Source organism: Coffea arabica, chromosome 1e, assembly GCF_036785885.1.
Source record: "Coffea arabica cultivar ET-39 chromosome 1e, Coffea Arabica ET-39 HiFi, whole genome shotgun sequence".
Lineage (NCBI taxonomy): Eukaryota > Viridiplantae > Streptophyta > Magnoliopsida > Gentianales > Rubiaceae > Coffea > Coffea arabica.
In genome coordinates, this window is record NC_092311.1 from 55,449,681 (window position 1) to 55,472,869 (window position 23,189).

General features: G+C 38.4%; 3 protein-coding genes across 12 annotated transcripts; 1 reads left to right on the forward strand and 2 right to left on the reverse strand.

The window, feature by feature from the left end:
• Window positions 1-8,085: 8,085 nt before the first annotated feature.
• On the reverse strand, window positions 8,086-10,238 carry LOC113690134 (pectinesterase 4). The gene has a single exon (XM_027207961.2). It carries the CDS (start codon window positions 10,007-10,009, stop codon window positions 8,300-8,302), a length of 1,710 nt encoding a protein of 569 aa, XP_027063762.1. The 5' UTR covers window positions 10,010-10,238; the 3' UTR covers window positions 8,086-8,299.
• A 2,042-nt stretch (window positions 10,239-12,280) lies between these two features.
• LOC113719075 (uncharacterized) lies at window positions 12,281-18,692 on the forward strand. Of its 8 annotated transcripts, none has more exons than XM_027244111.2 (7): window positions 12,281-12,470; window positions 13,140-13,232; window positions 13,326-13,461; window positions 14,394-14,420; window positions 14,510-14,642; window positions 14,735-14,825; window positions 15,385-18,692. In XM_027244111.2, exons 1-6 carry the CDS (start codon window positions 12,405-12,407, stop codon window positions 14,787-14,789), a joined length of 510 nt encoding a protein of 169 aa, XP_027099912.1. In that variant the 5' UTR covers window positions 12,281-12,404; the 3' UTR covers window positions 14,790-14,825; window positions 15,385-18,692. The 8 variants fall into 8 exon arrangements, with proteins under 8 accessions (XP_027099912.1, XP_027099895.1, XP_027099919.1 ...); XM_027244102.2 differs by having other exon boundaries at window positions 12,282-12,470; window positions 15,728-18,692; XM_027244134.2 differs by having other exon boundaries at window positions 12,287-12,470; window positions 13,431-13,461.
• A 775-nt stretch (window positions 18,693-19,467) lies between these two features.
• Window positions 19,468-23,066, reverse strand: LOC113719110 (uncharacterized). Of its 3 annotated transcripts, none has more exons than XM_027244154.2 (4): window positions 22,084-22,880; window positions 21,324-21,839; window positions 20,479-21,232; window positions 19,468-20,387 (listed from the first exon to the last, which is right to left on the reverse strand). In XM_027244154.2, the coding sequence occupies exons 1-4, from the start codon at window positions 22,370-22,372 to the stop codon at window positions 20,225-20,227; spliced, it is 1,722 nt and encodes a 573-aa protein (XP_027099955.1). In that variant the 5' UTR covers window positions 22,373-22,880; the 3' UTR covers window positions 19,468-20,224. The 3 variants fall into 3 exon arrangements, with proteins under 3 accessions (XP_027099955.1, XP_027099965.1, XP_027099974.1); XM_027244164.2 differs by having other exon boundaries at window positions 20,479-21,178; window positions 22,084-22,866; XM_027244173.2 differs by having other exon boundaries at window positions 20,334-20,400; window positions 22,084-23,066.
• Between the last annotated feature and the right edge of the window lie 123 nt (window positions 23,067-23,189).

A 23,189-nucleotide genomic window follows, 5' to 3' on the forward strand; every position in this document is an offset into this window, starting at 1 on the left:
ATTTTTAAAAAAATATTATTTTAAATAATCTCCTACCCGAATAAATTATTTTTTCTTATTAGTACTACCAGTTATTAAGCAAGCAGGAGTCAATAAAGAAAGTAGTTCCTTTCATTAGTTAGGAGAACAACTACGAGATCTAATTTGATTTTTATATTTCATTAGTTCATAAGTGTTTATATATTTTCTGTAGTTTTGAGAGATGATTATTTTGTTTGATTAAATAACGGGCCTTTATTTGATTTGACAAAATAATTTATTGTTATATAAAAATGTCAAATTTATAATTATTTGATAGTAACGAATTTGATTACCGAAAAAACTTTCAAATATATATATATATGCATATGTATATCACGAGAATATATAATTTGATTTAAACAAATTCTCGTAACTTGTTTGTTGAATAGAATTCGTGGCTTTTCTAAATCTTAATGCTATTAAAAGGTTAAATCATATGGTCATATTTAGAATTATCTTCTAATTAGTGAGGTAACTCTGATGGTCGTACCTTAATTGCCAAAAAGAAAAATCAGAGAAATAACTAATAGTCGTACCTTAGTTGTCAAAAAAGTAAGATAAAGGCAGATTATTAGAATTTATTTATGACTATACGAATTTATTTTTGTATCGATGATCAGTTAAATAAATCAAAGTCAAGATTGTTCATTTGACTAGAATTTGTCTCTTATTGATTTAGTTTTACTAAAATTGTGTTAATTGGAATTATTTTAGTTGCTACCTAGTAATAGAGTGCTTCTAGTTGCTACCTAATAATTACTACTAGTATTAATTAGCGAGTGGTTTGTCCTGTACGCCATGTAATATGCGGGCGTGGTCGGTGGTACTGTGCTACTCCTTTTCTATTATGGACATTTCTTTCCTGGATAGCGACACGTTGGCTTTTCCACGACGGGCAAGCACATTCCTGATTCCTGCGGATGTTAGGTTTGGAATGGAATTTTCCTCTCTCGTCCTCCCGTCACTATTTGGATAGAGAATTACGTGACATATCTGTTTGGCATCCTCTATTTTTTGAGTGTTTTTAAAAAATTAATTTTTTAAATACAATAAAAATTTTTAAAAAGTACTCTAAAGGGTAATCTAAAAATTAGTTTAAATTTTTTTAAAATTTTAAAAAATATCTTAAAATATATTTTAGAAACTCTTCTACTCTTAAATATTCCAAAATATACTCTAAAAACTCTGCTACAGCAAAGTTTTTCAAAAACACCTCAAAAAATAACTAATCCAAATGGATCTGTAATGTGAGATATGTGAAATAAAAGGGTGATTAGCAATATAAAAAAATAGGTTAAAAATATAGTTATGATGCAAGCGAAATATTACTTGAAAAAATTTGATATCTGAACATAATATTTTACTCTTATCATAAATATATTTTTAATTTATTTTTTATATTTTTAATTATTTTTTTATCTTATATATATTACATCACAAAAAAGTGTCATGATAATTATTTTAAATAATGGTACAATCTGTTGGTCGATCCTACTTCACGTGCATATATTTTAACTTTGGAAATTTCAACTTTGAAACTTGGGCTGGCTTCGCTAAGAAACTTGTTGCCTAAGAAAGAGTCTTGGGGAAGAAGATAATATGGTACTTACTACAAGTACAAGAACAAAAGAAAATGCAAAAATGGCTACGCAACATCTCAATCCCTTCTGCCTAGACAAGTAGTAGTACTTAATTAGTGGTCAAAGCTGACCAGAAAGCGGGAAACTCGGACGATGGCACTTGTCACTACTTGAGTCGTCCGGTGCAATACGAAATCCCAACCCTCCAAAATTTTGCAAATTTAACTCATTCCCAACCGAACTTAGCCCACGGAAGCACTGCGTTAACATTACCGGCAGTGCCATCATTGCCGTTCCGTAACGTTTTTGATACCATTTCTTTTCTTTTTTATGGATGGTGTTAACAGTAACTAACTTCCATCAAGTGGATACATAACGACCTCATTGACTAAATTAGAACTATCCGTTTGGTAAATGAGTTTTTTGATTATTTATTTAAAATTTTACTGTAATTTATTATAAATTTTATAGAAAAATTTGTAAAATGTAAAACTTTTTTTCCTTTTTCCTTTCTTTTTTTTTTTTCCTTTCTTCTTCTTCTCCCTCACCTCAGCAGTAGAGTTTTTTTTTAAAAAATTTTTCCTCTCTCCTTTTCCCTCTTCCCCTTTTCCCCGCCACCTCTTCCTCCCCTAACACCCTCCCCCTCCCTTCCTATGCAGATCACGTGACCAAAAGAAGGAAGGAGGAGAGGGAGAAGAGAGAGAAAAAAAACCTACCTCTATTGGTGTCGGAGGTGGTGGTGGGCTGATGTAGGAGAGGAAGAAGAAGAAAGAAGGAAGGTAAATTTTTTTGTGTGTAGTTTAAAAATTTTGAGAAATTTTTTGAGATTAGTATAGTTAAAATTGTTAACAAAAAGCTGGCAGGTTAAAAAAAATTGCGGCCCACAACCATCCCTGGTTATTTTCTCTAGAGATAAACACACCAAAAGTTTTTCTACAAATTTCACAATAAATCAGTTACAGTAAAATTTTACCAAAAAAAAAAATTTATAAAATATACCATCTAAGTGGATCTCTTTAATTAATTATAGACGAGATATACAGATAACGTCCGTGATTTTTGGTTATTACTGATCTTTGTTGGTGGTTGAGTGGAAAAGAATATGCTGGTTAAATAGATAAAAATATAACTAGTATAATATTTTTAATTATTATAATAGAATAGAATAAATTAGATTATATAAATATTATGATTGTCAAAAAAAAACAAGTTGTAGTAAGACTCGTGAGTGATTTGAGCAGGGCAGGTTAAGTGCCCCTTGCAATTCAAAGGTCACCACTGAGTACGATATGATGAGAAGTTGGAAGCGCTAAAAATTGTGGAGCAGCGCACCCACGACTCTCATCACATCATATCATGTGAACCTAACTCATGTCGGCTGGTCTCCGGACGTGCTGTGTTCCCACTTACATGATAAGATGTTGACGCCAGGTCCAACATCCGTAATGAGCAAGTTTCCCAATTCCTTCGGCTTTACAAATTCGCTGATTCTTTCAAAATGAAGAAATTTGCTAATCTTTTTCTTGTCCAAGACGCACGCCCGTGAACCAATCGCTCACCTTTCAACTTTCGACGGGTTGACATTTCTCACCGTTGCAAATACTACTAATCTGCCAGTTTTTTGGATTGCTAGGAGTGTTTGGATAGTGTATTATTTGAAATATTATTTGGAATAATTACTGTAGCACTTTTTGTGATGTGATGTATGTAAGATAAAAAGGTGGTTGGAAATATAAAAAGGTGGGTTGGAAAATACTTGGACTTGAATAATTTAAATCAAGAGACAGAATAATTTAAATCAAGAGACTAAGGCCTTATTTGGATTGTAATTTTTCTTCAAAAGTTTTTTATGAACATATTTTCTAATCGTTTTTTAAACCTCACATGCACCAAATTATTATAATATATTCTTTTTATAAAAATGGTAGAAAATAGCAATCCATAAAGTTGTTAAAACAAGGATGACTAGTAACAAAACAGGAGGAGAGAGAGATGACTGTTTCACTCCAGGGGTTACTTAACGAAAGACCCCTCGAGGAGAAAGCACTTTGTAAAATTGATGAGTAGAAGACTGCAGATGGAATGCTAAAGGAAAGTGTTTTGTGGATTATGGGCCCATATTCAAGGAACCCAATTGCTTTGTTCAGAGGGAAAATTGCATAAACCTCCCCTGAGGTTTTTGATACTAGCACTCACCCCCCCCGGTGATTTAGAAAATAGCACTGACCACCCTTGAACTTAAGGGTGTGCAAAATCGAAAAATTTCGATTTACCGACCGAATTCGAATTGAATTCGGAATTTCAAATTCGGTAATTCGGAATATCCGATTTCGAATTCACAAATCGAAATCGAAATTGAATTCGGAATTCCTATTTCGATTTCAAATCTGTTTTTCACATATATATATATAATATATATAATATAACATTTATATTATAATAATAATTTTTATATTCATGAATTCGGTGAAATCAGAATTCCGATTCCGATTTCAATATTGTTTTCACACATATATATAATATTTTTTTATATATATGTAATATAATATTTATATAATAATAATAATAATTTTTATATTCATGAATTCGGTGAAATCGGAATTTACCGAATTCGGAATTGAATTCGGAACGAATTCGAATTCGGAATTGATGAATTCGAAATCGAAATCGGTCGAAAATTCTAATATCAAAATTTCGAAAAATTCCGATTTCAAAGTTCCGATTTCGATTTTGATTCACACACCTACTTGAACTTAAGGATTTTGTTGCATATTCAATCCATGCCAGAAAAGCAACCATTAAAAAATTGTTTTAAGGAGTAAGATGAGAAATTTATACCAGATTTGCCCTTCATGCTACTTGCTAAGTTGTATTAACAGAGGAATGACAAAATATGAAAAGCTATTAAGAATTAGTAAAATTCAAGAGATGTAAGTGCAATTGAATGAAGTTTACCAATGATACATGAAGCACCAGTGGATACTAACAGCTAGTTAAATGACTACTTATCTCGATTCTTGCAGCAAAGCTTATAAAGAATACACCTCGCTCTTAAAACTTTCTATTAGCAATGTGAATAGCTATTTGTGGGGTAACACAACTGCTTATGTTGTCAGCACCAATTATATATCCAAAAAATAAAAATAAAAAAATCACTGAGCAATCAATTGATTAACAACATACTTAAGCATCACTAAAAGTTATTGAGCATGAAATAAGTCTAGTTAGAAATAATTAAAAGTGCACACTAATAAGATAAAGTTGTTTTTAATAAGTGAAGAATTTTTTTCATTAAGTTTCTACAATTAGTTAGGGCATAAAAGTAAATTCACATAACTTATTGTCAGCAGTAGGTCTAATTTCCTCCTAGTGCTATTTTGAAAACCACACAATAGAGGTGGGCGCTAGTGTTAGAAACCTGAGGAGATGTTTCTGCAATCATCCCTTGTTCAGAAAATAGTACGCTAGAATGCTTGTTTCCGTGTCTGTGTGCGTGATTTCGAGAGACACAGGCGCGAGCTGCAGAAATTGAAACGGGTCAAATCAAAAACCAAAATCCCAACAGAAGTTAACGAAACCTATCAGACTAGTAAATAGCATCCGGAGATGAAACACCAACAGAAGCTAACAAAAAACCTCAACATCCCTCTGGCGAGACAAAACATCTCAGTAATGTAAGATGAGTGTAGTAAAACCGAATCATTTAGTAAGAGCTTTGCTTACTACTGGTTCAGCGTATCATCCCTCTCTAATCTCAAGCACTCAACTACAGAGTGACTTTTTTATCTCCTTGGTCCACAAGACTGTAATTTGGAAAGAAAGAGCATTCAGCATATCATCCCTCCCCGATGGCAGGCTCTATGTTAGCTCTTCTTAACATTCAAAATCTTTATTGGTGATAGTAATCCTTCAGACAAACAAGATTACATAGCAAACCTTTTTGTACCGATGCCCCTGAGGAAAGTTATGTTGTTCCGACCAGTCCCCGCTACCTATCTGTTCAGAACGTATCAAGTGATATGACTTTACCAGTTTCTTTTTGGTTGTAAGTGTACCTGAGGAGATCTAAAATGATAAATTTTAGAAAAAGCAGTCAACACAAGTATGAAGGAACAAAATCGCAGCAAAATGATCTTCTTCCATAGCTTTGTTCATCAAACAAAACCCATCTCTTTTATGTCTCTGTCGTCTTGACACTCAGTTATCACCGATTTCAAATCCTTAATCTCCTTAGAGAGAGAGAGAGAGAGAGCAGGGCAGTGAAAAGGAAATGCAATCCTTAAGCTTTGAGCCAAACAACAGAAGATGTCAAGGGTCAGTAAAAGCAACATAAACATATCTGTAACAACAAAACCATAATGATTAGAGTTGGCAACAATAAGCACTTTGAGAGGAAAAGGAGATTAAAAACTCATTAGAAGAACCGATTACAAAGGGGATAGCGTCTCAGTGTCCTGACCAAAATAATTGCTGCTTTCAAAAGACAAGCCGTTTGCAAGTGAAGTACAAAAATTTCTCCTTTCTTTTTTGCATTTTTTTTTTCTGTTCTATTCTTTTCAACATCCGTAATTTAAGAGCGAGAGAGAGAGACTTTGATTTTTTTTTTTCCTCTCCCAAACTCAAAAAACAGGGAAAAAAAAATTCTTGCCCATCAACCTTTCCTTTCCTTTGTCTTCCGTTCCTCAATAAATGATGTTAAAAGGTCTTTTAACTCAAAATTACAATGAACACCAATGTTACAGATGACTTGATATTTGACGGAGTGGCGCAAAAAATGAGAAGATCAGAGCAGCGGGGGGATGTGTGAAGGATGCAACTTAGACACCAGCACCAAAGATAAGCCTTACATGAATCATATAGAGATTTTCAGAAAAGAAGTATGTGATTAAAAAAAACAACAACAACAACAACAAATTGAGACTCTTTTTCTAGCTAGCTGAAGGTGCATGTTCAGATAACATCCAAGCAGGAATAATGTGCCAAAAGAAGAAATCAATCTTACGTTTTTTTGGCCCATAATTGATTAATAAGATCCACTGAGCTTGCGAGTCCCTCATTTGGCCACTGAATATTCTGCGGGTGAGACTTCTGGCTATATCAAACCAAAAGGCACGATTGTACATAACTGCTACCCAAGGTTTCCTACCAACTGCATTCAGAAAAATCCCAATACCATGCAATTAATTCCTTTGCTCTCCATTAATTTGTTATTCTATATCTTGTCTTAACAGTTATTTATTTTTCCACTAGCACCAAGAAAACAAGAAGGTCTCTGCTATTTAACATGCATAAACTAAAGTGGATTAGTCTCAAAGCAAAGACATATACTTGTCGAAAAAAATGATCACCAGAACCAGCACAAACCAGATTTCAGAGAGAGGCACAGGCATTTGAGTATGACTCTGTTAATCGAAAATCCTTCACAACAGCGGACGGTGCCTTTTTCATCTAACAAAAAACTAAATAAAGAGGAACAGCTAACAGGAAAGATGACCGAAATATCAGATTTAAGGGTCAAAAGCTGAATAGTAGTGTAGTAACATATAAGGTCGATGTGCACCTAGTTTTCCAATGCGCTCTTTTGCTTTTGTTCAAAATGATACAAGTAATTATACACGATATAACTCTGTGCAATCATGCCATAAGCATTTCTCAGGATGAGGAATGGATTAATTCTTTTGCCGTTTGGACCCTTGTCCATACATTATACTATAGCTTTACCAATATTAATACTAATTATCATTTCTTTTTGCCTAATTAAAAATCCCACTGAATTAAATAAAATGGAAAAACTACTTGTAGCCAACTAGAGCATGGAAAAAAAATAGAAGAGGAGGAGGAGGAGGAGTTGCATCAACCGACATGAGGGTTACCAATAGTAAGTAACAAGCATGAAGAGTAGCGAAGAAGGATCGAGCCTAGAACAGCAGCAACTTGAAACTACTAACTAGTACTACATTTCATCCAATTTCGTCATTTTCTATTTGAAACTACTAACTAGTACATAGTATAACAATTCGAAGGATTTGCTGCAGTTGATCTTTCTCTTCTAATCACTCTGTCTGTAGTTTCAGATTAGAAAGTGAGCAGAAGATATGCGTCTGTCTGATTATATACACACTCGTCTTCTATAGCATAATCTTTGGTTGGATTCCGATGTGAATTTATTTGGTGCCTTATAGTTCTTTACTCTTTTCACCTTCTTCCCCATTCTCATTTGATTTTACTTTGCTAATTGTATTAATTACTAATAGGGACTCCAAATAGGAAAAGCTGCTGAGAAAAGAGCTGCCGATCGAGTAGAAAGAGTTGTAATCGCAACAAAAAAAAAAAAAAAAAAAAAATTGTCAGAATGAGAAACAATAATGATCGAGTAAGTCAAAATTTTGTTGTTTGCAAATTCAATGTATACATATAATATGTTTGTGTATACATATATGCATATGTATACACACACAGACAGAGTACTACTACTACTGCGGACTCAGAAGAAGTACTACCACTAGTCGCTAGTAGTGATAGCAGTAATTTATTCCTTGTGAAGTCAACAAAAAAATAATTTCCTTTTTTTATTCTTTTGGGTAACAAAAAACAATCAGAGCGAGCATTAGCAGAGCCGGCCAGCAGAGATTTGATTCTTCATACATATAATATGCTCACTATAGCATTGCCTCAGGATCGACTATGGAGGAGCTTATTCACAAACCGGGGGTGAAAGGTAGACCGGCGGCTCTTAACCAGCGATGGCCTTGAATGAAAATATCAACCGTGTACAGAGAAGCCTCCCGTCCGTCAATGAAGCGGCTGCGGGTGAAATTCTTGTTCCTGGGTGCCACTGCTCCCGGCCCCCGATTCGCGAACTCCAGATATTCGCTGGTTTTCTCAAAAGTCTCCCCCTGCCACTCAATGTACCCTTGTGGACGGATCAGATCCCCGATCTCCGTCTGCATGATCACCGTCTTTGCGAATTTCTTCCAGGGTCGTCCCAAGTAATTGGCAACCTGGAACCTCACCGGGAACAGCGCATCTTCTGCCACTATTTGGCAGTTCTGCAGCACCAGTCCCGTCCTGTCCTTCTCCAGCTCTTTCCCGTCCGCCGTCACTGTGTTGTACTGGTTCGGCAACCCTTTTCTCACGATGATCACGCTGTTCTGGATCACCGCCGAACCTTTTCCGAAGATGAAGTCGACTGTCCCCGATATGACGCAGTTGCGGTAGAACTGCCTGTGCGTCTGGTAGTAGAGCGTGTCTTGGAATCCCTCCATCTTGCAGTCGAACACTGCCGCCAAGTCTCCCATGATTCGGAGAGCCACGGCCTGATGTCCCTCGGGTCCCGCCGTGTTCCTGAACGTCATCCCTCGGGCCATGAATCTGTCCCCAAGGGCAGAAAAGGTGGCGGTGTTGGAGGTCTGGATGTGCATGATCCCAAAGTTCTTGCTTCCCGTCACGATAGTCCTATTTGCCCCATCTCCGTAGATAAACACGTTGGCCTGCTTCTTGTCCACGATGACGTTCTCCTCGTAGATCCCGGCCTTGACGTAGATGACGTACCTGCCTTGCAAGTTGGCCGGGTAGGCTGCCAGGGCCTGGGAGATGGTTTTGAATTGTCCGCTTCCGTCCTTGGCGACCACGGCATTGGGCAGAACTCCGCCGCGACGGTGCGCTGCCAAGAGCCTGCGATCTCCGGCGGGAAACCATTGTGGGAAACTCTCCTCGTGGCCCATGACGTCATTGCCCTGGAGGAGACGGCGGCCTCCAGCCGGGGGCAGGAAGTTGCCGAGGCTGATGTTGAAACCCTTGAGAAGGTCGGACAAGCTGGCGACGATGCTGACGGCATTGTCGGTGAGCTGAGTGGCGTTAAGCATGCCGTTCTGGAAGGCGCTTCTTAGCTCCGGCTTATCGAATTCGTCGAGGCAATCGGATTGGTAGCTATAGACGGCGCTCAACCAGTTGAGCAACTCGTCCACCCGATCGTTGAGGGTGTGGAGTTCGCTGTCCCCAACGGTGGAGAAAGCAGCTTGGAGCTCGTCGACGGCGTAGCCTAGCAACTCTTGGCAGTCTTGGGCGGCCACGTGATTGTAAGGATCTTGCTTGGGGTCGACTTTTGAGCCGGTGGCGTTGGCGACCTGCAAGGCCTTCTGGACCTCTTGGATGGTAGCGTTGAGGGCAGCCATGAGGTAGTCCTTGGGGGATGCGGTTGCATTGTTGGCGACGGACTCAACACTCTTGGCACAGGCATCTTTGAAGTTGGTGGACTCGCAGAAGGTGGTGACGGATTTCATTGAGGAGCCGGCGACGTTGTTATTCTTCGAATCTTCTCCATGTTTTACAACCGCTACCGCACCGATGATCACTCCGACGACGAGAATCAGGGATACTACTGAAACTACAACTTTTCCTCCCATCATCTTGGCGCCAATAATATACTAGGGTCGAAGATATATATTTTTTTTCTCGTTCTCTGTCTCTCTCTCTGCAAAAAAGAATGAGTTTTTTTTTTTTGTTTTTGGGTGCTAGCACTGAATTTTAATCATAGAGAGAGATCGAGAGAGGAGGAGGAGGAGGAGGAGGGCAGCCTGAGAATCGAAAAGAAAAGCAAAGAAAAGAATGCTCTTCTTTTCTTTGCCTTGGATGCAATGCTTGGCTTGCTTCTGCTTTTGTGCCAAAACCCATCATGTCTTTTTATAGGTACATGAAATAGAGAATGAGCTAAAAATAGAATGGGGGCATCTGTATCTGTGGTGGCGGTGCATTCCGAAATAGCAGCTGCGATTTGACGACCAATTATGACCGTATATTATATGTTACTCTTCTTAATTTCTCCTCTTCTACTGCGTAAAAATAGAGAGTGATGAGTGGCAAAACGCTGTTTTAGCAACGAATTATATAATAAAAAAAAAGCTAATAATAGCAGTTATAAACATCAGCCAATGATAATGATAATTATATTTATTAATAATATCAGCCAACATCTGCATGCATGCATGCAGAGTACTAAACCCGCACGGTGCATACAAAACTCCTCCGTTTTTTTCCTCACCTCAATCATATTATCCTCGGGTCGTTTAGTTTAGCAGTGTTTTTAATCTAATTGGGTGCGTGGACCTGTCGTCTCGTTCTGAGAGGGGTCCATCACTGTCTTGGTCCATAAATAAATTATTTATTGGTTCCAAATGTATGATCATGCCTCCACTCCAATTAACCAAATGTATTTTACTCTTCACCCTTTTATTTCATTCATTTTTTTCTTTTTAATTTTTTTGGGTAATAACATTCATCCTTTTTATTTTATTTTATTCTCTTGGGTCAAACACGATTCCTATTGAGAGACATCTCTCAGTTTTTCTCACTGAATATATATATATGATTAATCTTCTATAAATTGACAGTGTATATATTTTTACTATTGGATATATGACACATAATCTAAATTTGAATTTAAAACTCAAATTTTACATCAGTATCGTGCGTCCAATCGTGATAGTGTATAGGATTTATTCATATATATATATATATTTTGCGGTCAGCAGCAGTCATAAGTCTTGATTTTCGTATATTAATTCCTAACTCCCATCAAACTGTTACTCGCCCAAGTCAAATTGCTTTACTCCGCACGCATTGCCTTGTTTGGAGGGGATTCAAAAAAGTAAACTGGAAGAAATGCTACTACTGTGTTTTTGCATCAAGCCCACCACCACGGCGACGTAGCTGCCTGCATAAGAATTCGATACTGAAACCTATGAAATCCTCACTGTCAGGGTCATCTGTACGAAAATCTAACGACAAACAGCGTGCTCCTTCTTTCTTTTCTTTTTTTTTTTTTGGCACCAAAATAGTTATTTAACTATTATAAAGTATGCTTTTGTTTGTTACCTTAACTAACTTGCACCAAACTACTCTTAATTGAGAGTGAGTAGTATTTTTTTCGCCCTCACGGGATGGCCCAGCGGAAAGCCGGCTTTTAAGAACTTTTGCGGTCCTGGATTAGAATCTTATCCTGAACTTAAACTCCGTGACTCGCTCGGGATCACTGTGTGGAGCCGTGGCGCACTCCTCCGATTTGATGTGCCGGCTCGGGTCCTAAAGATTCGAGTAGGGCATGTTCTGAATTACCAAAAAAAAAAAAAAAACTTGCACTTTTGTTTTGTTTTGTTTTAAGGTAGTGGAATGAATATTTTGACTAAACACTAAAAGGTTTAGTCACCCAAACACAGGATTCTACGCGAAGACTCTGGGGCGAGTCCATCAACTCTTCAAGAGCGTCAAGGTCCACCAAACTGAGTCGGGATCTTCTGTCCAATATTTTGTATCCATTTTCTTATTCAATATAAAATTACGTAATTTTACTTATTGTATCTATTACTGTGACACATACAAAAGAAAGACTGTTTGGCTTCCTCCAGCATAAGAACTAATTTCTAACAAGTAAAATTCATTTAAAGGGAGTTAATATCATTAAAAAGTGAACAAGATTACTTTGATACAGCCAAATCATCACAATCAGAGTAAAATGCTTTGACACAGCCAAGTCCCAGGGCTTAAGTGAAACCCAAAAAAGAAGAAAGAAGAAGAAGAAGCATAAGGCAGCCAAACAGTCTTTCTTTTTTATGTACCATATCAACAGATATAATAAGTAGAACTATATAGTTTTGCATTAAATAGAAAAATTGACACAAAATATTCGACGGAGAATCCAGGCTCAAACAAACCAGTACCATTTAGTACTACTAAATAAACAACACAAAAGAAAAAAATTAGAAGGAACGGGAGGGGAGGGGGTATACGACTATACGAGAAGAAGGCATGGAGGGAGAGGAGGCCAAATTGCTGCTAGGATTTCCTCCTCATTCTCATCCCTCTCCATCCCAGGTAGGAGGATTCGAATTCCATAATCATCAGCCGGTTTGGTCATTACTATATTAATTGAGCAAGCATGTATGTAGAATTGGCCCCAATTCCTTCCTTGTACTTTTGAATTCTATTCGGCTGCCATCCAATTCGAGATTCGTCATCGGACCATTCTATCTATGATTGTGGTTAGCCAAGTAGCTAGCTGGTAGTCGCTATAAAATTTTTGAGATCCCTTATTGTTCAGCTTTCTTGTACTACTGCTGTTATTGTGCCTTTAATACCTGTAATTTTTTTTTTTTTGTTTGGTTTTAATGGCAAGTGAAGTGGAGGGATACTACTCCGTACTTATTGTTCTTTCTCTCTCGGTCTCTCCTTCTTTGTTGGGTTTATGTACTGCTTTACTTTGTACGGAATTAGTGAATGGCAGTATCGCTCATGATTGATTCAGGAATAGATGATGGATGGATGGACGGACTACATCTTGATTGATGAATAACCTACAGTTAGAGAGAGTAGTTAGCAGTAATCCCCATTCTTCTTCCTTAATTAGATTAGTGGGTTAATAAAGGGTACAGCAGCAGCAGTTGTAACTGTTAGTAGCTTTCTATCATTTTTTTTTTCCATTGAATTGAATGTTTTGATGATAGTAGTGGATGAAATTAATGTACTAGTACTACGTTGCTGCAGGTGAAAACTGCTTACAAGTCCAAGGTCTGGGACACTCATCCTGATCGCTTTCCTCCTCATCTCAAATCCAAAGCTGAGCATCGTTTTAAGTTGGTAACACTACTACTAACTGCTCTTGCCTAGTGCTAGTAAATACCCAGTACTGCTTTTCTTTTCTTTCTTTTTTTTTTTTTGGTGTCTGTCTAGGTTTGCAGCTTTTTCCCGAGACTTGCTATCCCATCGTATGAGCTTTCCCCTGTAGCAGCTAGTTCTTATACCGTCTCCTTAATTTCTCCCCCCCTCCAAATGCAGATATCAGAAGCTTATGCTTGCCTTCGATCTGGTATTTCCCCTTTTTCTTTACTTTTTTATTCTCTGTCTTTGCTTTCCGGATATACCTATTCCTATCTTTTCATCCACTCTCTCTGATTAGTTTTTTGGATTATTTCCATTTTACAGTTTTACACATTTCTCTTGCAAAATCTCGTGCTATGTAAATAAGGAGATTTTAGCTGACACATAAGATGGACATTGAACCCAAGGGTTCTAGATTCATCTTTAAGTACCTGCTCCTAGCCTCAAGTCTCTATTTGCTTACCTGGTCAATAATCCGAAGCGCTGTCTAAATTTCCAGTATTGATGACTCTATTTGGTTGTCTGTACTTAGTTTTGCTCTTTCTTGCGTTTCTAATGCAAACTTCTGCTGCTCTTTCAAGTTTGACCTGTGACAACCAAGATTTCATTTGAATTCTCTTTTCTACTTAAATTTTGATAATTTCCTAAAAAGTACCACTACATGTTTGGGTTTAGAATATGGAAAGGTGGAATGTGTAATTTACCAAACATAATTATAAACTGCTCTGCCCCTAGTGTAGAACTATTTGTTCACTAAAGGCTGATAAAACCAAGGATGTGGATCATCCTAACCGACTAGGATCTGATATCTTGTACTAATAATGTGTCAATGCTTCAATCACTAGCCAGAAATTTCGAGCCCTTGTTATTCACAGTTCACCAAAACTTTGCAGATCCTAATATAATTTCCATAATTATGCTGGACAAAATGGTTCCTTTGGGTGTTACCTCTTGAAAAGCCATATTCTGCTTGTTGAGCTGCTTTTGTCATGATCTGTGCTAAATTGAGGTGTGGGGATATCTGGGGTACACAAACAACTATTGACGCCACAACTTGACTGCATTATTGGATTGAATATATTAATCTCGAACTCTGAGTCGGTGAGAATATGAGATATTTCGCTCCCACGGGATTTGCAGGTGGTAAACAAGAAAATTTACACAAGGGTAACATGTTGGCCATTGAATGAATTGTGTAAGACTTTTTCTCTCCCACTTGTTATTTATCTGGTAAATGTATTCTCATCCATGATCAGCATCATATTCAAAAGTTGTGAGAAGTGGAGTTCCAAGAGCATGTGGCAGTGGGGGGCATCGCGCTCTGATTGCTGCTCCCTTCCTCCTTATTGTTCTGAGCACTGTTGCTTTTGGAGGATCAATTGTTACCAGGTTATCAGAATCTAATGATAAAGATCTTCATTAGTTAATTAAATTACTGAGTTGGTCTAAGTGGTTATATACTTTGTTATGATATGCATCAGGTCTTACAAACGACAAAAGGAGGCTTATCCTTCTCATAACCCTTTTCTGCCTTGATCATAACCACCAGGCAGACCATCTCGTTTTAGCAGTGTATGGGTTCTTGTCCAAAACTTTTACATGTTAGAAGTTCATTTTCTGCTGTCTTTGCAATTCTAAGGTGTTGGTGCAAACCAACCATATACTTGGTTGTCATTGTCTTCAGTTGAATAGGGATACAATCTTCTGACAAATTAATGCTCTCAATAGGATTCATTATTGCAAAATTTGAGCCTGAAAAACTACTTTATACCTAAGACTAATAAGGGCCATTTGACAACTATTTGGTGTTTTGGCCCCTTTTTTTTTCATTTGGAAAATCTGAAATCTTGATAGTGATTTTATCAAGGAATATAAAAATAAAAAAGGAAGGTGGTATCTACACTATTACCTGACCTTTTGTATGTGTATCTGAAAATCCAGAGTTCGACCAATTAGTTGCTGTCTTCTATTCCTTCATTTTTTCACATTTAGGATTATCTCGTCGGTCTTAATTGGAATGTATTTGCTGTTGTTGCCCTTCATAATTGTTGAAAGCAACCGAAGAGATTGATGCTTTGTGCTCAAGAATTCATACTCGGTGCCTTATGTTCTTTTGGTGTGTTCCACGCAGCTTGTGTGGGTTGGGCAGTTTGTTTCTCCGTTTTTCAGTCAATTTCCATAGCCTTCAACAATTTTGTTTGAACCAGTGCACTGAAGTAGCTGGGAATGTTTAAGGTGTTTGTTATTAGAGGGCATGTTGTGCTGTAAGAGTAATTCATTCTTGTGTGGGATTTAAGAGAACATTTTGATCTGGGGTTAGACCTCTATTCATTGTTTGGCCTTTTCAGTTTAATTGTTCTGCGAGATTTTTGGTTCACACATTCTTTTGGCTGTGGATGATGTCATGCAAATGAATAACTGACATATATATTTACCAAGTTTTTTTTTTTTCACTTGCAATATTAATCATCTAGAGTGGAAGATCTTGGCTGTGTGATGTTGGCCCGGAGATATGGCGGATCGAGATAAGGTGAAAATTATGCTGATCAAGAACAGGAGTCTAGCAAATTAAAATAAGTTGTGGACGAGCCAGCAAGGGTGATAAAGGAGATCCTTTGGGATATTAGAAGCATTGTTGTTGGTTGGAGACCACTAACCAGGCAACTGGAAACATCTAGACTTAGTTTTAGAGCTAGGTGTTTCCTTAGGCTGTGGCTGATCCTCTCTAATGTGCATATGTAAATAGTTAGCATACTTGTTTTAAAAAAAAAACTTGTTTCAATTAGTTTTAGGGGTCTCCAAGTCCAATTGTTAACCATGTCACATATTTTAGTGTCGCGATCAAATAATGACGCATATTGACATGAAGGTGATCGTAATGCATGAGGAAAATCACGTGGTTACAATATATACCATGTGATATTTTTGAAACCTTAGGGGTGTTAGGTGATATTAGGAAAAATCTTAAGGAAGGTATCTGATATTATCCCAAAATAATAATCCTACCTAAGCATTTTTTGTGTTGTACAAACTAGGGCTGCACATGAGTAGAGCCGATCATGAGCATCTCGAGTTATAACTCAATTCGAGCAGCTCAAGTCAAAGTTCAATTCGACTTCAAGTTAATCAAGTCGAACTCGAGTTCGAATTTGAGTTCAAAGATATTTAATTTGTTAGCTCACGAGTCAATTTGATTTTATATATTTTCATTTTTATTTTTTATTTTAAAGTGAAATTATATATATAATATTTTATTATTTGTTTAGAAAAATTATCATTTTATTTACTTTTAAAAAATTAAATAACTATTTTTTTTTATTTTTTTAAAACTCGAACTCGGCTCGAATATGAGTCGATCTCGAACTTTACATTGAGAACTCTTCAAGCTTGAATTCGAGTTCGAACTTGATAAGATTAACTTGAGACTTGACTCGATTCGTTTGAAATCCTAGTACAAACGAATGACTGCAGTCCTAGTACCTAGTAGTCTGGCTTACAGGAGTAGAAAAGTTTGTTGAGATGGTTCTCACAGCATGTGGTAATTCCTAAGTCAACGAAACAAAGTCTTATATTGAGAGGAAGCAGCGGTAAATTGGCAAATCAAGATATGCCCAAGAAAGGACAAGAGTACTTGCGTTGCGATTATGCGTTTCTTAAAGAAGCGGACAAAATGGTTGTGCACTGTAGTAACGCTTGAAATTAGCAACAGGCAATAATAGAGAGAGGACATCAGTTATGTAAGGACATAAGTTTTATGATGGCTAGATTCCGGTGGGGGGAAGAGAATGGCAGGAGCAAGATGCATTGGTGGTGCTCCTAGAATAAGCTTACTAAGGACAAGATTAGAGGGGGATTGGAATTCGGGGACCTACAGGATTTTAATAAGGCACTTTCGACAAAGCAAATTTGGAGACTAGTATCATGCCCCAATCTGTTGGTAAGCAGGATTATGAAGGCCAAGTATTATCCAGACAGCTCAATATTCCAATGCAAAGTGAATCAAACAGCCTTCTGGATCTGAAAAAGCCTGACAAGTGTAAGAGAGGAAGTAGGGAAAAGCACTTGGAGAAGAATAGGGAATGGCGAGCACTTGAATCTGGAAAGACGGATTCCTAACAATAAAGATGGGAAACCAACAACCAGCAAGCCTTAGAACTGCAGATTACAAAAAGTGGAGGTGCTGATAACTAATTTCAAATTGAATAAACATCTGATTTTTAGAACCTTCAATGGAAAGGATGCTGCAGAAATTTTGAAGATTCCAATTAGCCTAGCAGGAAGAGAAGACTGCAATTTCTGGACTAAGAACAATAATGGTCAATATTTTGTCAAGTCAGCTTACAAGGCTTTGAGTAAAGGAAAGGAAATAACGCAGAGGGAACTCAGATGGCAAGGGGAATCAAGCATCACTGGACAAAGAGATAAGGAGTGGAAGCAGAAGTGGAGACTGAACATTAAGAGCAAATTAGAGACCTTCATGTGGAAGTGTTTGAACAAAGCTCCCCTAGTGAATGAACTGATATATTGTGGGATCAGAATGGGGGAGCCACTATGTAAGATATGTGGGGAAGAAGAGGAAACAGTGGAGCACTTGTTCTTTTTCTGCAATCAAGCAAAGAATGTGTGGAGATTGGCACCATTGCATTGGGATGCACTTGCAGATCACAGAGGAAACTTTAATAAATGGCGGAGTGGTCTGATGGAAGCTACAAGCAGGACAGAAGGAGATAACCACCAAGTACTCATTGTTAACATTCTTTAGCAACTGTGGAAAGCTAGCAACGAGAAGGTGTTCAATAGTAGATACAGTCACACCTTTGAAATTGTACAGAAAACTCATCTAGAGTGGCTGGAGTTTACAGAAGCTCATGTAAAAGACAAACGAGTGAGCATTTAGAAAACAATATCAGGGAATGAGTAAGGACAGAACAGCAATGATGAAGGGAACTTGATGAACATTGTAGTGGAGGTAGGCAAGCAGGATGAAGGAAGGCCACTAGGAATTGGAATAGTGGCTATTCAGGCCAATAATAGACATGTAGCTTGGGCCACCAGGGAAAGAAGCACAGGGAATAGTGTGTTGGATTATGGTGAAGCGATCAAACAAGCATTGTGTAAAGTAAGGGAGAAACATTGGCGAGACGTGAATGTGCAAGTTTCATCTTCTCAATTGCTGCGTTGTTTGAAGGCGAACAAAGTGAAAGACATCAAACTTTTTGCTCAAATGGAGGACATCCAAATGTTAGGATCATTATTGTTTATGAAATACTCATTTGGCTTGGCATCTCACCAAAATAGAACGACCAGTAGTATAATTAGCTTTTATTCTACTAAGTTAGTACAAAATGAGGAATACTTGAATTCTCAATGTCTAAGTACACGTTTGTAAAACTCAATATGAGCCTTTGTTTAAAATTGTATAGTTTGTTTTGATATCAATAGTATTTCTAATGTTTCTGTAAAAAAATATATAGAGAGAGAGAGAGAGAAAGGAAGCAGCGAAAACAAAACAGGAGAGTGGGTACTGTATATGACTTACAATTTGTCAGGGTTCAACTGTATAATTTTAGATTTGAACTCAAATCCTATGTTAGTGAGTTTGGTTTAACTAGGGGTGGCAACGGGTACACAGGCCCATTCCACGGAGGAGTCCCTCCTGGGACGGAACGGGAGTTTACATGCTCCGTTCCCCATACTAATATAAAGTTTTTTAGATAAAATGATGATTTGGTTATTTTTAGCTTACTTCAATTTTTTAACATATTGTAAGTTGTTTAAACAAATATGATGATTATAAGTTAGATTTGCTTTTAAAAGTAGAGAAATGAATTAAAAATGATTTTTAACTTTGATGATCTAATCAACGTCGACCCCCGGGACACGGTAGAAGAATACGAGCTGGGCAATGACGTGGTCCCATTATTAGTTGAATGGGATATCAATCATGTATGAACTTCAACGATCAACAAATCAATCAGCCACTTACCATCTCTCTCTCTCGCTCTCACTGAAGTCTGAACTTAAACGAAGCCTTATCCATCAATTACCAATTTCTCTCCCAGGCTGGCTGGCACTTGGGTATGGATATGATTATAAATAGTTGCAGAAGCAGGTCACCTCCCCATTCCAAGACTAGCCCAGTAGTACAATGGTTCTTGCTAAGCGTTTACAGTCAAAAATCACACAGCATCAAAATAATCTTCAAGGCCCAAAAAATGAAATTCAGCAGTAAGATAGATAAAAAGTGCATTCAAAACGCATTTACAAGCCCACAACGGAAGACGTATTTGACATCTTCTCACCATCTTTTTTGAGTTTTTGACACTTGAAGAAACCCTTCATTAATTAAGAGTACCTCTCATTGCACAGCAAAAAACAATACCCCACTCAGATCTTGCCCAGCTTCCCATACGCAACATGTAGGAGGACACCACAAGCGAAAATGAGCATAACACCAAAATCATCCCATAAATAAATCTCATCAGATTTATCCATGCAGGAAAAAAAACCCGGCTCCCACTGAAAATACCCTTCCCTTGTTAAGATTCCAGATAGTTTAGCTAGCAACTTTTAAAAACAAATCCTTCACCAGATTGGTAATTTATCCTAATGGGGTGGGTATTCACAGCTTTATCACAGTGAAGAATCTTATGCCGGATGAAGGCATTCCATAAAGTTCCAAAGCTAATTTGAGAATTTTAGACACCTGAGGTAAAAATACTACTAGTATGTGCTAATTTGTTTAAGGTCTAGGTTCACAATAATAATGTCTGGAATCTTAAACTCTAAAACGAATGACCAGGGAAGAATACCTGTACCACATACTTCGTAATACTTGTAACATGTCGTGCTGTACCTGTTACCAGTTCATAAATTTTGCATCAAAGAGAACCCGTCTTTCAGTTCCAGACTAACTGACCTTGTATGCAAAACACCTGTTACGATGCGATACAATCTCTCAATCAAATCAATCACGCCTGATTTTCTGGAAGAGTGACAGTGATTGGCTGCCATCCCGATTGAGCAACTATTACCCACCTCCTGACGTTGATTATCATGTACAAAACCTGAAGTACCTCACCCAGTGACAAATCTTTCAAGCATCCACTTTTCAGAGTCAAAGCTGCTTCATACCTGGACAGCAAAGCTTGCAACATTGAAGTGAAGCTCAGACATTTGAATGTTTAAACTGTATCACCACCATACCGAAATGCAATTCAATTACCTGCTCTCAGAAGCCATCAGTGCTGAACGTCCATAGGAAGAAGCAAGGAACTGCTGAATCACGTCCCACATCGGTTTTGGATACTGTTTGGTGTTACTATCAATGGGGTTGACACACTTCCATAACCTCTCAAGCCTACCAACATATAGCTGTACGTCTCCTAGATTTTGCTTTACAATCATCTGTTGCTCAAGCGCAAAATCCAAGGCCTTTCTTACATCAATGTTGCGAAATTTCGGATTGCCATAGCGTATGCAACTGGTTATGTTTGCTTCGCTAGGGATAATTTTTTCCACTTTAAGTGTATTCAAGGCGAGTAAGATAACTCCTACAAGGCCCCGAGCATATTCAGGCGGCGGCTGGCATCCTTCACTCCCCCAAACACTCCCATTACTTGGAGCAGCTCGTGGTGTAAGTGTTACCGAGGGCGAGATTGGACAGGGTAAAGCAGGATTCTGATTATACTTGTTATCTGCCGAATCATAATAAGTTGGCGGGCCAGCATGCAAAGCAACGCCAGAAGAACTATGTGCTCCATATGAGCTAGCTAGACCTGAACATTTCATGGAATTGGACCTAAGATCTTTTTCCCTTTGCTGGTTGGAATTAGCAGCATTTTTCGGACAATCTAGTAAATTAAGCTTGGCGATATCGGTTGGGTTTGGGAATGAGGCAGCAGTGTTCCTAATTCCATCAAGCCCTGGAGGACAAGGGAGAAAAGCACCACCGGGACAGTTAGGCTGGAAAAGATTATCTGGAATAGGAGCACATTGACATTGAGTGAGCTGACATTTGTAAAAGCTATTGCCAATGTCAGCTGAAGCAAAAAATGGAGGTAGACCTACTTGAAGATGGCGAGACCGAGCTGAAACCAAAGAATTCATGAGGAGCTTTCTTAAACTGGATTTCTGGATGGCTTTCTAGTTGCTGAGAATAATCGGTGCCGGAGTTCTCGTGCATCCGTGACGGCATACTTGATGCTCTAGCGATATATAGTTGACTCGGGGGGTCTTTAATAACAAACTTGGTAGATAGTCGAGCATCAGGGATGGTCGAGTCAGAAAGCGAAGCAGGCGAGGAATCATGGCGTGACATATTGCCGAGTTCCGCAGGCGTAAGAGGAGAACCTCCAGAAACAAGGGTTGTCCAACGCCAGACGCTCTTGGCGGCGGCGGCAAGAGCAGCGGAAGCTTGTAGAGGTTGTGCAAGAAGAATGTTGTACCTGCGCATGCGTAATTGATGGAGAGCATTGGAGAAATCGCGGTCACCAGAAATAAGCAGATAATTTGCAGGAGCAGGATTGTCAACAGCCCAGAACAGCATATCAACAAGAATTTTCTTGTCACTGGCGTCCTTTGCCCCTGTTGAGAAATGTACGGACGAGAAGACGGTTAGTTATAGGATCTGGGAGCTAAAATGTAAAGGCAACTTCTTCATTTGATTTTAAGAGGATGAGAATGAAGATTGATGGAGGAGTGAATTGCAAAGTCGCGAGCACTACTAGAGAAGAAGGAAGGAAAAGGCAAAAAAAGAAAAAGAAAAAAAAAAAGAGCGTGCGTGTAGAAAGTGAAGGAATTGAGTGATTTGGGAATCGTAAAATAATACCGGCGGGGACGTGATTGAGTGCGATGCCGGTGCTGGAGAGAGCTTGCTGAACAGAAGAGGGGATGCGGTTGGTGTCGCCGTAGGCGGAGATGGATACGGGCCCACAATAGTCGAGCTTGACCAGTGCGGAGCTTATGTTCTGGGCGATTACGTGGGCTTCGCACCCTCTGGGTACCTGGCAGTTCTCTATGTCCCACCAAACCGACGTCTTCGCCGCGCTGTACTGCCCTTCCGCCGCCCCACCACCACCTCCACCTCCGCCGCCACCCTTCTCCATTCCTGATTTCATGCCTTCGCCGCGCTGTACAAGTAGCCGTGTGCTGTTTATTCTTCTTCTTCTTCTTCTCGGTCTATATATATATATATATATATATGGCGGGTCCGTCTCTCTGTCACTACATCATCAGCATCAGAGTGAGCGAGCGTAAGCTGGGAATCAGGCGGAGGAGGCACCTTTCTTTCTTTCTTTCACCCACCACGACGTCGTCCCTCCGGTCCGGCTTTTCCAGGCCTATTCGTGGGAGTACGTACTACTCTATTAAATAAATACTCCACCACTAATTACCACGCTTATATATATATATATATATATATCTCTATATAATTAAGAACAGATTCCGAAATTATATTAAACAAATTTAATGAGTTACTGGTTGCTTTAAATTTGATCACCGCCACTTACCTTTGGTTCCCTAGACTAGACTAGAGAGGCCCGTCGCTGTATAATTTCCATTATTATGGGACTACGGCCCTCTGAAGAAACCCGATAGAGAGAAAGAGAGAGAGAGGAAAAAGAAAGAAAAAAAAAAAAAAAAAACAAGAAAATGGTCAAATCTACAGAGTTTCCCATGTCTACAGAGTTTGAGATAAACTGAAAAGAAATAATGATGATGATTCAAGTTCAACTCTTTAACTTCTTACGGTAGCTATGGATGGATGGATGGCTTTGCCAGGCCATTCAACTTCCTAATTTGGCACCACTCCACTCTAATACTCTGTATTTTAGTACTAGCAGCAGCACTCAGCAGTAGTATTATTATTTATTTAAAACAAAAGCCGAAATAAAAAAAAAAGTAAACCCACATATGCTTTATGTAAATCACTCT

Coding starts and splice junctions, on each gene's coding strand:
- LOC113719075 (XM_027244094.2), top strand. CDS start 12,405: ATGGAGGGAGAGGAGGCCAAATTGCTGCTAGGATTTCCTCCTCATTCT. Junction 12,471..13,139: donor CTCATCCCTCTCCATCCCAG/GTAGGAGGATTC, acceptor ACGTTGCTGCAG/GTGAAAACTGCTTACAAGTC. Junction 13,233..13,325: donor CTGAGCATCGTTTTAAGTTG/GTAACACTACTA, acceptor GTGTCTGTCTAG/GTTTGCAGCTTTTTCCCGAG.
- LOC113719110 (XM_027244154.2), bottom strand. CDS start 22,372: ATGAAATCAGGAATGGAGAAGGGTGGCGGCGGAGGTGGAGGTGGTGGT. Junction 21,233..21,323: donor CTCGGTCTCGCCATCTTCAA/GTAGGTCTACCT, acceptor CTCCTATTCCAG/ATAATCTTTTCCAGCCTAAC. Junction 20,388..20,478: donor CTGATGGCTTCTGAGAGCAG/GTAATTGAATTG, acceptor TTTGCTGTCCAG/GTATGAAGCAGCTTTGACTC.
- LOC113690134 (XM_027207961.2), bottom strand. CDS start 10,009: ATGATGGGAGGAAAAGTTGTAGTTTCAGTAGTATCCCTGATTCTCGTC.